Source organism: Sylvia atricapilla, chromosome 2 (genome assembly GCF_009819655.1).
Source record: "Sylvia atricapilla isolate bSylAtr1 chromosome 2, bSylAtr1.pri, whole genome shotgun sequence".
In the NCBI taxonomy this organism is placed as follows: domain Eukaryota; kingdom Metazoa; phylum Chordata; class Aves; order Passeriformes; family Sylviidae; genus Sylvia; species Sylvia atricapilla.
In genome coordinates, this window is record NC_089141.1 from 50,772,978 (window position 1) to 50,787,582 (window position 14,605).

At 36.6% G+C, this 14,605-nt stretch overlaps 1 protein-coding gene across 2 annotated transcripts in view; it reads left to right on the forward strand.

Moving 5' to 3' along the window:
- The window catches only part of COG6 (component of oligomeric golgi complex 6), a 55,600-nt gene extending 43,071 nt beyond the window's left edge, over nt 1-12,529 (forward strand). For both annotated transcript variants that reach the window (XM_066313213.1, XM_066313214.1), the window contains exons 15-19: nt 444-611; nt 2,533-2,640; nt 4,075-4,128; nt 6,553-6,632; nt 10,129-12,529. In XM_066313213.1, coding sequence (XP_066169310.1) covers nt 444-611; nt 2,533-2,640; nt 4,075-4,128; nt 6,553-6,632; nt 10,129-10,276 — 558 coding nt within the window. In that variant the 3' untranslated portion in view covers nt 10,277-12,529. The remainder of the gene's footprint in view (nt 1-443; nt 612-2,532; nt 2,641-4,074; nt 4,129-6,552; nt 6,633-10,128) is intronic.
- The last annotated feature ends 2,076 nt before the right edge of the window (nt 12,530-14,605 follow it).

Below are 14,605 nucleotides of genomic sequence, written 5' to 3' on the forward strand. Positions count from 1 at the left end.
TTTTTGTCTGGTCCCACTTTGGAGCTCTCTGTCAAACCGGAGTTTGTAATGTGCATAACAGGGTGACTAACAAAATGGATAATTACAGTTGAGTATGGAGTGCTACTCTTAACACAGTATCTAAATTCTGTTATCCAATTACTACTCCATTAAGTAAATACACCCTCAAGATTGCACAATTCCCAATTATCTAATCTGGGTTATTCTTCCTCCCGCTAGGCTGGAATCTGTTATTCTCAGGTTTTTATACTTTCCCATCACTGTGGTAGGTGCTCACCTGCTGACAAATCCAGTAGAAAACTGCTTTCACAGCTGGAAACTCTCATTCCTCTTTATTCTGCTTTGGGGAATAAATACGTGATAGAGACAGAATGAGGTTAGAAGCCTCATGTGACATGATTTCCTCCCTCCCCTCTCTCTTTTCTGTGTGTTTACTATTTTAGGTTCTGTCTTGTGTGCTAGATCCATTGTTACAGATGTGTACTATGTCTGCTAGTAATTTGGGCACAGCTGACATGGCAACCTACATGGTAAATTCACTTTACATGATGAGGACTACTCTGGCTCTCTTTGAATTCACTGACAAACGTCTAGAAATGTTGCAGTTTCAGGTAAGCTTTAGCAGCCCCAAAAGAAAATGAACTTATTACTGCTTTTTGCACACTGCAAGTTTTGATGTGAACATACTAATCTTAAAATCAACCCAAAGCCAACATTATCAATATCTGGGAAATGGGATAAGAAGGGTTCTTATCAGAGACCATGAGCAGATACCATCTTTCATTTTAAACATACAAAAAATGATTAAAAGATTTTGTTTGGTTTGGTTTAGTTGCAGATAAATCCAGACCAGTGAACATTTTTATTATCCTAAACATTCTTATAGTTATCTGTCAACTGTATGAGAAGAAGCAAATGGAAATTGAAAGTTCAGTCAAAGGGCTGACTGTATTCCATCATACAGTTAGTACTAGACCATCATCTATTTTGTACTAGTATATGCTGCAGTATATGGTGCAGCTAAAGTTACTGCTTCAGTCCTGCTTCCTGCCTCTCTAGTAGTTCATACGTGGTACAATTTTGAAACAGAAGTGAAAATTTACAAACCATTGACTTACAAAAACTTGGCCACTGCCCATTTATATTTTGCCATGTGAATATGTCGGCAGTATATCTCAGGAGAGCCTTTGGAGCTGAGGGGCTTGAAACAAGTCACAAATTCTTACTTGAAGGGATCAGCAAGGATTGACTGCGAGCCTTTTTTCACTTTCTACTCCTAATCAGAGTTTCTAGTACCGTTTAGCTCTGAAAGAAACAGACAATCTCACCAAACTGTCCGGGGTATTTCTAATTTCTTTTATCAGAGCTTCTTTCACAGTAAATATTGCAATTGATTTATTCTTCAGAAAAGCAGTAGAGCTGAAGCTTACACATTTAATACCATTTACTTTCTTCAAACATTTTACAAATAAAGGAACCGACTAAAAAAAAATCTTTTAAGATTATACATAAGTAGTTATTCAAGTGGAGTTAGAATGGCATATTTAAAAGGAGAAACATTTTTCATAGAAATAGAACTCACTAAGATAGTTAAAAACTCCAAATTGAAATATTAAGTTTTCCCTTCTGATTTAAAAAGAAAAGTGTGTTCTTCTGAACAATTTTGGGAAGTAAAAAGGTGAACTCTTTAAGTATCAGACAAAAGAATCTTACATTTTACTAGACTTTATTATATTATATTTTTTTTCTTTTCTTTAGGATTGGAAGCAAAAATTGTGGGGTAGTTATCTGTAAAAATGAAGTAATAATGCATATATACCCAAATGTCTTTCTGAGACTGCTCAAACTGAAAAATGATTGCTGCTGCTGTGATTGGATTTAGAGATTAGGTTTTCCTGCCAAGTAAAGCTTACATTAAGAATGTAAAATACTCGTACAAGTTTTTTTTTCCTGTGAAGATAATTAAAACAAAATGGATAACTATAATTTCATTGTCTATTGTTCTTTCACCTGACTTTTTTTCAAATGCATGTTTATCAGTATTGAATTTAAAACCAATTCTGAGTATGATTTAGTTTCAGTTTTATTTTCCTCATGAAAGACTATCTCTTGTTTATTGTAAAACTGGCATTTTATTGTCAGTATTTTCAATAAGAGTCAAATGATTTTTATCACATATTTTCAAAGAGTTGTAAGAAAATAAAATTACATAGGAATTTTTAAGGTCAAGGCTATAATCTTCATTTTTGGTGGTGTTGTATTTACAAATAAAAAAAAACGGTTCTTTTTATTAGCCAGACATGAAAGAATTCACTGCATTTTTATTATCGGTTCCTGGTAATGTGAAAGATGTAAATGGATAAAGTAATTATGCTGTATGTATTTGTAGTATTTCCTTGTTTGTTGATCACTCTCCTTATTTGTGATTTTTTTTTTCTTCTTATTTGTGTTTCTAGACCTTTTAACCTCAGAACTTGTTACACTTAATATTCTCACACACTCTTTTAAAATACCTTATCCTTAACATTTCAGATTGAAGCTCATTTAGATACACTCATAAATGAGCAAGCTTCCTACGTGCTGACAAGAGCTGGTCTGAGTTACATTTATAATGCTCTGCAGCAACACAAACCAGAACAGGTGAGCTTACAGAATTTACATGTTTAGGAGGTACCACACAGTTGCCAACTAGTAGAATTTTGGCACTAATGTTTTTGCAAATGAAGCTTCCTCTGAAAGCTGAAACCAGTGAAAGATTCAGTAATGCTGGTTTTTCACATGGGACCAGGACTATTCGATGGAGGCACCTTGCAGCTGCAGCTTTCCCCTACACTGTGTGTTCAGCAGGCCTAGCAGGGCTGGTGTGCAGCAGTCCTGAATTGCTTGTCTGGTACACACTGGGTCTGAATGCCAGCACTCTCATTCTGGACCTGCTGCGTATGTAAGCAGCATTTAGCTGCTTCTTTGCTTCCTGTAGCACCACGCATGGAGTCCACAGATAGCTGCATGCATTTGGTAATTGCTGCTTTTTTTCCTTCAGTGGAAAACTCGCAGATGAGTTTAGTAGTAGTTTGAAGTAGTTTCTTCTTTCGTACTTATTTGTTGCTGTAGCTATTCTAGTACCAAGACAGTGAGATTCTCGAAGTGAAAACTTGAGATTTCTTAGAGGAGCTGAAAACTGGAATTCAGAGCTCACGCTCTCCCTTTCTTGTGAAGCACAGTTGCAATGTGGTAGGTGTTATTACAGCCCTTCTTCCCTTCAGCTGTGCCTATGTCCTTTTGTGATCTTTAGTAGAAGTGAAAAACAGTGTTTTCTAGAGAAAGCAGAACTCTGTTGGAGAGCTTTATGTTGTTTCTTCAGCTAATAATTTTGCATAAAGTGCCCAAACTCAACAGATTTTTATGTTTAAAGATGAATAAATAAATATGTAAATAATCTGATTAATAACTCATCTTAGTTTTCTATTCATGAGCCTATCTCCCATTTTAAAACCGATTTCAAGTTGACTAGGGCAGATTGTTAATGGGATGTAGCAATTTTCATTTATATCTGTACAGCTGCCTGGCTGCAAAGGTGATGTTGCTGCAGAATTTGCTAGGAGGCCAAGCAGCATTTGTGCATTGTATTGCCGTACCAGCACAAGAGGTTTACTGGGAAGCAGATCTGAATTCTTCACAGTCCAAGAACAGATACAGCAAAGATGTTTTCTCTTAAGTCTGGATTAGCAAGGGGATGTAGCCAGTTTGCAGTTCAGGTTTTATTCTAGTCCTTGGAAGGTTAGCCTTGGAAGGCTATTTTTTGCTTTATTTAATGGTGAAGAGGGAAGAAAAGAATTTGAAAGGACATATTAAGAATTCCATATTCTCAGCTTTTAATTTAAGGGAGTGATATTATACAAATGAGCTGTTTACAGGATTTCATACTAAAATGGTGATCATTTCCAAATATTTATGACCCTGTAGCTGGACCAAATAAAAATTAACTACTGAACCGATGGTACTCTTAATTATTTATCTTTTTCTATTTGCTAGTATGACATTTTTTTTATCCCCCTGTTTGATACTCATTCTTAGGGTCCTCTTTCAAATTTGTCAAGTATGGATTCCGTGTCCCTGAAGGTTGCGATGGTAAGCATTTATAACTTCCATATTGTGGTGATGATGCTGTGACATGGTAAAGAATATTGTTAATTATGTGATTAGAAGATATTCATCTGTAGTAGAAGATATTCATCTAATCAGTCCTACTCTTTAAGAATAGCTGAATTACATGTCTGGGAATACTTTTTTCATTTGTAGTAATTGACTACTTGAAGTAATAAATACATAAATTATTTCTGAAGGGCTAGTAATAGAATATTATTTTTTAAGTCTTGAGAAGCAGATCTTTACTTACATGAATGCTGTCCCACAAGTCATCTTAAATTGCTAAAAGCAAATACTTAGCTCTAATTAGTTTTAATCATGAAGGTTTCTTTTTTTTGCCTCTATGCTTTGAAATATAGGTTCTGCTATCATTTATAATCTTAGTCCTAAAGGCTTTGATTTTATGCAAATAGTTCAGCTTTACTCAGAAGTTAGATTCTGGGTGTGTGTCGCAGTTATGTTTTTTTAAGTTGAAAGCTACAATATATTTTAAAGCAAATTATCAGCTGATATTTTTTCTTAGTGTGTGAAGGGTATTTTGCATAGAGATAGAAATATCGCAGTTCAGTAGGCAATAATGTATAATCTCTCACTCTTCTTACTTAGCCAAGTTTAGCTTTATTCTAAAAGTTTAACTGTGATGGCCTGCTTATACAGCAGTGTATTTACATATCCATGGGAAAAAAAAGGGATTTTAAAAGTTGTTTTTTTAAAAAACTTTCATGTTGAATGCATCCCAATTATGATAGTGTAACCCATTTTTTCTGTTAAGGACTTAAACCAGCAATTCCCAAGCTGGTTGGATGAACAGAGCTCTGGCACAGAGCACTCAGTGGTATACTCAGATCAGCATGCATTCCTATTAATAAAACTTAGGAATTTTGCATTTAAGATATCTTCTGTTTATCATGGTCTTGTAGGCTAACAACAAATTTAAAGGCTGGAGCTTGGGGACCTTATCTTTAAATTATATATATGTAACACTGTTATCCGTAGTGGTACATAATATTTTCCCTTGAAAAGAGAAGGATCCAGCTGTTTTATTTTGTTCATTACTTAACATCTTCTTCTGTGAACAAACTAACCAGAATGGAGCAAAGTATGCTGAAATCAAACCCACATAAATCCCATCTATAAGCCTAATAATATATTGGCTTCTCAGGATTTAAACCAGAGGGAAGTACTTGCAGGCAGATTAACTGGCTCCCATTTATGTTTGAAAGTTTTCCAGGTCCTAGCCTTTTAAGTTATTTATACATGCTTGCAAATGTGATGCTTGTTTAAGTCCATACCCCGCTCAGCAAAAGCTCCCTTGCATTCCAAACAAGGATAGAAAACCCCCAAAAAAAGGTAATTTGCAAGAACTGTGACTTCATTACAGGTTTTTGCCTATGTTTTAAATGATGGATGGATGGGAATTTTAGGATTTACCAGCTTGATAATGTTCATTCAGTGAACGAATGAAGAGGAAGGTTGCCGTCATTAGATAAACTTACTTAGGGCCTTACCTTAGTGAGTAATTCCAAGGATGGAGATTATACAGGTTTTTTGGATAATCTATTCAATGTTTGATGACATTTCTGGTAAGAATTTCTCCTCTCACTACCTAATTAAAATGCTTCTTAGTGTAGTATGTGCTCAACATTCCTTTGTTTTCACCTGCGAGAAGACCTGGTTTCATCTTCTCCATAGTCATCCATTTGACCACACAGTCACAGAATGGTTTGGGTTGGAACAGACTTTAAGGACTGTCTTATTCCAACCTTCCTGCCTTGGGACAGGGGTACTTTCCACTAGACCAGGTTGCTCAAAACCCCATCCAGCCTGGCTGTGAACACTGCCAGGAACAGGAAAGCCACAATTTTTCTGATGGACTGTTGAAGACAGGAGGAATGTTTTTTCTTAGAATCAAAGCTCTTCTTATCACTGTATTCTGTGAGAAAGAGAAGTAGGCTTAGAAGCCATTCAAGATGCCTGAAGTAGGTGATTTGCTCTTTGTTTTTCCCAACAGAAGCAGTGATTCCCTGCCAAAAAGTAGAAAGAAACATGTAAAAAGAGTCAAGCAACATGTCTAATTTGGATAGAGTAGATAGTATAGCTCTGAAGCTGTCTTTTATTCCCTCTGCACTGAATATCTTCAGTGATGTCTAAGTACCTGCACCAGCTGCATAGGAAGCTTAGATAGCTAATTTTAGAAGCTGGATCCTTATTATTTGCCCTCCACTTACATTCCTGAGGGTCAGAAACAAAATTTTGGTGGCAGAGGTGCTGAAGTCAATGATTTGGTTTTGGACAATTAACTTCTGTTTTTTAATGCAATCAGAGATGTTTTCAGAAATTGTGGTTTTACCTATTTTCCTGTAATAGCAATTGTTAATATGTTGGTCTCATACTCTCTTCTCGCAGGGTCAGTTTGATCGCTATCTGTCTGCTCCAGATAGTCTGGTAATGTCTCAGCTGAATTTCCTTCTGAGTGCCACTGTGAAGTAAGTACCTTGCCTCTGAATTCTGTTATGCCTGAATAATGATCACAAAGATGAATTTGATTAGGTTTTAGTGAATCATGATGAGAATTCAAGTTATCAGCTGTGATGATATTTGCATTGTCCTTCAGGTCACAATTGAGTTTTGTTCTGACTCTCCTCTTTTTGAACAAACAGTGGTGTGTGTCTAATTCTGTAACTTTCTGAAGTAGCTACTCTTGATTTAAGAGACACCATCAAAATGAATTGCATTAATCTGTTTTGAACATGTTCTGCTGTGTCAGCAGTTTTTTGTCAACTTAGTTGTAAATTGTTTTAGAATTATTTTATAAGCTTTCCAAAGACAGGTGAAATATATAATTCTCCAAGATTTCTTTTATCCCCCTTGCTTTGTCAGTTCTAGAATTTTCACCTTTATTGCATTCTGCTGTAGAATATTGGCATTCTATCTCATTGAATATTTTGCTGAGATTATTTTACTTTTCACCTAATGTTTTTTTTTTAGAGATTTCTTCTTTGAAGTATGGAAGTAAGAACTTCATTATTTATCTCTTATCTTGTTTTTTGAATATAGCTGAACCCTAAGGCTAGGGAAAGTGCCAGGAATTTCTTTCCAATTAAATGTGAACCACATGAAGACTTTCTGTAGTCCTTAAACTCAGAGGAATATATGTTGCACTGATCAAAAACTTTCCTTGACATTACTTTTACCACTCTTGTGAAGAATGCAGGTAACTGAATATACCAGAAACTGAGACAAGTACATCACATTTTATATAATGCAACCGTATTTAGAGTTTCATTACTAGTGCTTGTCTTCAGTGGGGTTGTATTACAGCATCTTGCAATTAAAAAATGACGTGTCAAGGGAAAAATAATTATTGTTAGGAATTGAATAGAACAGTTTGGTTGGAAGGGACCTACAGTGATCAGCTAGTCCAGCTGTTAGGTTGTCATGCTGTGTTGCTCAGATTCTCCTCATCCAAAGGCTTCTAGTGTCACACCATACAGGTGGAGCATGGCTGGACACAGGAAATACTGGTGTTTTTCAGCTGGCATTGGGTGTCTCTGCCAGATTTACCATTCCCACAGCTGGCAAGCTGACCCTGTTGTGGGAGAGCTCTATTCTCTGTACAGATCAAACAGGGTAGCTTGACCAATAATGTCATTGAAACATCACAACTTCTGCTTCTCAGTGTCAGGACATTAAACTGTATTTTAGCTCTTGATATATTTTCTTAAATGTAGGTCTATTTAAAAATCCTAATAACAGTAAATGCATTTTGAAAGCCTCAACTTTTCATTGCTAACACAGAGGTAATTTTAAGAGTTAGATTCTATGCTACCATAAAGACATTGGCACAATGAAATTACTTGAACTTAATCCTTCTGTCAGATGAACAAAGACTAATTGCTTATATAGACGCTCTTAACCTTATCCCATTGATAAGCTTTTTAAACCTCTCAGCACATTTTAAGCTGAATTCATGTTATCTTGCAGCAGTCAACAGTTGAGAGGTAAGAGGGAAGCCTAGTGTGAGGTTGATTGCTATCAGTGCTTCAATGCAGAAGTTTATTAACCTGCTATAATCAATGCTATAGGTCAGGTTCTGCTCAGAAAGAAAGCAAAATAAATAGAACAGTTATCCCTATTAGCCTTCAAACTACTAACTTTAAACGCAAGCAGTCCTTCTGAAATTAAAATGCTCATTTGCAGAGATGCTTGGAGAATTGCTGTCTTGATAGTCAATATTTTTGATAGTGAATGAGCCTTGAAAATTCTGAATTTTCTCAAAACATTTAACTAGTGCTATAACTTTAATCCCTGGTTATAGTAGTTGGAATTTTCAATTTTGAAGACATTTTTCCTGAAATCATGTAATTGAGAGCTGTAACCTGTGAGGTCTTTGGTTCTCAGAATCAGACCACATGCTTTGATAAGGGACCAGTGTATTATATACTCATTGGAAATATCACTTAAGCTTTGCAACTGTGAAGAACATTCCTTCCAACAGTACCAGTGCATGCTCTTGTCTTTCAAATTCCTTCACTCATTTAAAAAGCCTTAAGCTATGTATTCATATGGTTGTTGGTCTTGAAAAGCTCTTTTCATTCGTGTTGGATCACAGAAACTGAATGCTGGTATTACTATTTTTAGCAAGTGCTGCCATTTGTGTTAGTAATAAATGTATCACGTTGTTATGGCAACTGAAATCCTAATGTACTGATTAATGACACTGACATTATTTGATTGAACAACACATGTGATTCTGTTCAGTCCTCTGAATATTTTAACAAACTTTTTTTATTTATTTATTTGGTGCACTAGTTCTACACAAATTTAGTGTGCAATGCTTTCATAAAAGATTGTCATGTTACAGTACCTTGGTGATTCCAGGCTGAGGTCAGAGACAGTTGTCTTACCTGAACACCCTGAATATATTTCCCTTATAATAGTGGGTTTGGATTTGCTTTATAAGGACAAGGGGGGGTTTAGGTATTCTAATAAGCTAGTAATACTGGCAGTTGATGCTGTATATAAAAAACCTGGATACTGTTTGTCAGAATAAAATGCAGGTTTGGTCTTCTCATCTGCTTTCTCATAGCTTCTGATCCTTAATGTTTCCTGTAAAGACCAAGATTTTTGTACTTCATCTTTGAAATTTCTTTAACTTGTCAGTTCCCAGCAGTCTGTGAATTCAGCCCTGATTTTAATGGATGCAGTTTTGTTGCCTTTGTTTCTCTGCTGCATATTACAGCAGGGCTGAATCTGGATTTGTGGTTACCTTGGTTTCCTCAGCTTCTGCTGGAGTTCCCATTGCATGGGTTTGGCTGTAAAACAGTTGTAACTGCTGTTCCTAATAGATAAAAATTCATCTCCTACTGTAAGCACCATCACCATGATGATTTAAGTAAACTAATTCAGTGGGCAATGTAAAATTAAATTATTAGATTATCTGTAAAAAATATTAAACTTTCCAGTTAAAGTTAGCATTCAGTCTATGTGCATTGTTACTGATTTATCTCCGGAAAAATAATAGACTTCATAGCATTGTTGGTAAAAGGTTGTGTTTTAAATCTCCGACCACTATCTCTAGTTTTTGTCTGATTATGGAATCATAATGGAATCTTGCTGTCAAGATAAAGCAAATAGAATATATATTTGCTAGTAGATGAAAAAAGTGGGTCTTTACAAAGGACAGTGAGAAGCTACTGGAGGTAGAAGGTAAATCACTAAGTTTATCAGTCTTTTAAAAGATACAGGCAAGTGCAGGTGGGAAACTGATGTATGCAAATTAAATCCTTCTGTTAGTTTCTGCTTGATTGTAGAAATAATAAAGCTCCTGTCTTGGTTATCGAGATACAATGAGAGAAGGAAGCCCTTTTTTAAAAGTCTTTAATGCTTATTTTTAATGTGTATCTTTATTTCCTTGTATGTATGTAGTACACTTATATTCCCTACAATTTGCAAATTATGTTATTTTGTTTTGGTTTTTAGAGAGCAGATAATAAAACAGTCAACAGAACTGGTCTGCAGAGCTTACAGTGAATTATATGCAGCTGTGATGGATCCTTCAAATGAATACAAGGATCCAGAAACCATCCTACACAGATCTCCTCATCAAGTTCAGGCTCTCCTTTCATAGCCTTGCATCCCTCAGATTTATCAGAATCCATAATTCTGTACTTCTTGAGTATTTGCATTGCATTATTTTTCTGCTTTGAATTTGAATGTGTAACTGTATAGTTAAAATATGTAGGAATGCATTTTTCTTTAATCTGCTTGGCAGAAGTCTAGTCTTTCCTGTGTCTTTGAATACTTTCAATAGGCCAGAAAATAGAATATAGATTGAAAATTATTTTAATGTATTTTCTCTAATGGAAGTGGACCTTGATGATGTGCAGTCTCTTTGAAAAAGGAGAAAAGCTTTTTTCCTTGCTGTACATAATCCTTTCCACTACAGGTTTAAGCAATGTCTCTTATGACCTCACCAATATTTTTATTTGCTCTATTGTTTGTTCTCTCACTCTTTTTCTCAGCCTGCCATCAGTAAACACCGATAACTGAAATTTTAATATAACTGATATACTTTGAATGACTCATACATCACTTTTGCAGTTCATAAATCATTTCAGAATACTTGATGCTCTTTTGCAAATCCTGTTGATTAAATCTTTGAGGCAAAATTTGTGGGATTTTTGCAATCTATTATCTGGTGTTTTCTGTCAGAAAAAGAAATGTTTGAACTACATGCTTGTACATAACCTGGAACTTAATGCTTTAAATTATTTTTATACTTCTTTTTTCCTGGAAGGATTTTGGTTTAGTGCAATTGTTTTCGGTAGAAATCCTTGTATCAGTTGAAACTTGCTGATCTCCTAAGGCTGGGACCAGTTACAATGTAGGTTAGGAAAGTGGTTTGCACAGCAGTATCACTAAGTTTATGCCATTACTCCCTCACATGTACCTGATTTTTGTTTTGTTTGTTTTATGTACAGAAAAAGTCCATCTGCTCTAGTACAAGCATTTACTTGGTTCATAATCCACTGAGAGATTTCCATGGTTTATGTGACTTGGGATTTATGTGGGAGAGTTGGGATGGGTAGATGTCCCAGTCTGATGTGTAGAAAGCCACAAGTGAAGCTTTAATGTCTTTCATTCTTTGGTGCAAGCTGAAGCTTCCTTGTGTAGAAGCCCTGATATTACAGAGTTATGATTTAGGGGACTTCTGCTTCCAGGAAAAGAAATAAGTAGGATAGTTGTTCTCTGTTGTGTCTTGTGATAATTACCTGCAAATTCCTTAAACATAGTTATTTTTCAGGAAAGTATTGGTAAAGAGAAACCTTCAGGAAACAAAAAGTTAGTAAAATGCATTTGTGACTAGGTTTTTTTGTTCATTTGTTTTTAAAGGATAATTTAAGTGAACTGTTTTGTTGGAAGCATTTAACTTTCTTCTTTGTTACTGTAGGAGTGCCACAGAGTTAAAACAATTGCCTGAGTTTAGTCTCACATTATATGTGGCTTATTTTATGTACATCAAGGGGGAGAGGAGCAATCATTCATATTGAATAACTTATTTTACTTTTATTAGTAGTAATAGTACACATATAAATTGCATACTTGGTGGCAGCCAGGTCTGCAGCTTAGTGTATGCTTGCAAAAGAGCAAGACACAAAGAGCAGCAGCAATACATTTTACCCTCCTGCAAGACTCATTGCACAAAATGCATTCAGTGCACTCAGAAAGCAGCTTCTGTGGTAGTGCCATAATAAAGCAATAGCTCCTTTTCCAAATGGGAGTAGTTTGTTGGTATAGAAAGTGTAAGTGTCCCTGGAGTTCTTTGGCCGGGCATAAATCTTCCTGTAAATATGAATGTTAGATTTATTCTGTTTAAAATCTCTAGACCTGTAAGACAAAAAATTCTATAAGCTTAGAAAAACTCTAATGGGAAATTACCAGGTAATGCTCTTTGTATTACTCAGATTTTGCATTGCCATAGTATACATTCAGGCAGCTGTTCATTGTTGTTTAATAATGTTAATATTGCTTAATATGCCTGTAATTATTATCTAATAGAGGAAAATTACATCAGTTGTGAAAGGACTATAAATTAGCTTGAGATGAACAGACTCATGAACTTTTTCCTGAAATAACACTCAACCTCAGTCTCCAATAGTCAGTAGCTTGCATGAGGATTAGTAAGAAGTTGCTTCCTATTTTTGATTCCATGTAGAGACTTACTTATGATTTTGTCTTCTCTTGGTAAAAATGCAAAAGCTATAGAAGTTGTAATTTAAGAAAATTAAAGTCAGTCACTAATTTTGGTCTGTGCAATTAAAGTTAATGACCAATGGTCACAAATAAGAAAGGACATCAATAAAAATATTTGACTTACTGACTCTGGCTTCCATGTTGTTACTTTCTCTTGCTTGCCTTCCTATGAGTAGGAAGGAAAATGTGGTTAGATTATGACCTTCCTTTTCCATCTGGGCATTTCTGACCCTTTTATTCTACAAATTGCCAGGATTTCCACAGTGGGAACCTTGAAGCTGTAGTCCTCTGATTAGCTAGAGGATCCATAAGCATTGCAGTAAATGCGATCACTCTGGGTGTCGGTACCTGGCCCATTTTCAGATCAGTATTGCAGCTCTGACTTGAGCATCCCATGCCTGAAGAGATACTCCCATGGTTGGGCTGAGTCAGTCAGCCCCTGCTGTTGGTCCTTACCACCTTTCCTGGAGAGAGCAGCTCCCCACTCTGTGCTGGGCCATGACTGGGGAAGGTGGGGCGAGAGGGGTTTGCACACTGCCCACAGCAGGCAGCACTCCCTGCGTGTGACACCCCGACAGCCCCGTTCTGAGAACAGATGTGCTGTCTGGTACAAAGAGCACTTCCCTGGAAAGTGGGAGAGCTGGGTTCTGGGCCAGAGGAGTTTGGAATCCATGTATCCCATCTTCCTGGCAAGCACCCAGCCGTCTGACTGTTGTGTAGTATGAGATGGGGCAGGTCTGTTTCTTCTCTTTTGAATGAAGCCACTGTGCATACATCAGTGCAAAATATGGGAGGCAGGAGATGGAATAAACGAGGAGTTTGGCCCTGTGGCATGTACATAAGGGGTCTCTGAGACCTCTAAGGTCTGGATCTTCCTCCATCTGTTACATCAGGGCCTTATCTTTGATTCCAGTACATGAGTCCCTGAAACAGAATCAGGTTCCTAGGACTGTATCACCTACAGAGTACTCAAGGAGCAGCAAGATATGGAGTTGGGCTTGAGTTGGACCCAAGGTGGTTTATCTGCACTGGTGGCAGTTCCTGTGTGTTCACTCCTATGTGTACAGTTTCCTCCTTCCCGCTTTATAAGTGTGCACACTACTGAGGAAATGAAATATTCAAGTTTTAATTACAGCAAGCAAGCAGCAGCCCAACAATGGTTTTTTCTTTGATTTTTTGTTTTCTATTACAGGAAAAGAGAAGGCTTGCAGAGGTTTGGAAAGGTGGTAATCTATTTGTTTTGCAGCATTTCGGAGTGCTCCTCCCTGTTCTCTTAAGATTTATTACTCTAGCCCTGCATTTTGTCTGTTAGACTCAGCTGTAATTATTTTTATTAATGTTTTGAAATATGCATTGAGGGAAAATACTTTCAGAACTGCTAAACTTTTCCATTCGTTTAAAAAACTGTATCTGTTCTTTGATCCCTTTGCTTGGCTTGCTGAGTCACTTTGTGGGCAGCCCAGGGGATGGGACACTTAAAAAATTTTGAAAATTAAACAGAGAGGTTAGACATATTTCCATGAGCAAAACACACCCTCCAGAAAGGAACACAGACATGGGTGTGGGTTTATTTGAAATCCACTGCCACCTGCTTCTGAGGGAATATGTGGGAAAAGACATTTGCTTATGATGAGGGCACCCATCCAAAATGGCCCAGGTAGGTTTAGATACTTCAAATGGATGTTAAATTGATTGTTATGTTTGAGAAGTTCAGGGAATTTTCAAAAATTGTATAACTCAACTCACATATTGAATTACTTGTTAAAGATTTCCAGAACTGCTACATCTTTTCATCACCAGTCTTCAGAACTTTGCAAACCTTATTTCAAGCCAATCCAGCAACTGCTACACAAATTCTAACCCTTGAATATTTAGAGTAAGATGAGATGCTTTGAGACAGCCAGTGCATACAAAGCAGTAGTTGAACTCAGAGCAAATGTGTTTCTTGAAAGAATTTCAAAAAATGGGAAATGAAAATAATTTTAACTTGGATGTTTGTCCTGAGGGGTAAGAGAGGCAATGTCATTCATGTGGCAATGCAGATCTCTCTGGTGGTCCACTACACAGTAGGAAATCAGCTTCAGTTTTTCAGAATCAAACTCCTTGGAAGTTTTTTTAAGGTGCTGATGTGCTGCTGTGCTGTGCTAAGCTGTTCGCTGCCCAGCAAGGTGGCCAAGCTGTGATCCAGTGGGGATGTCCATGC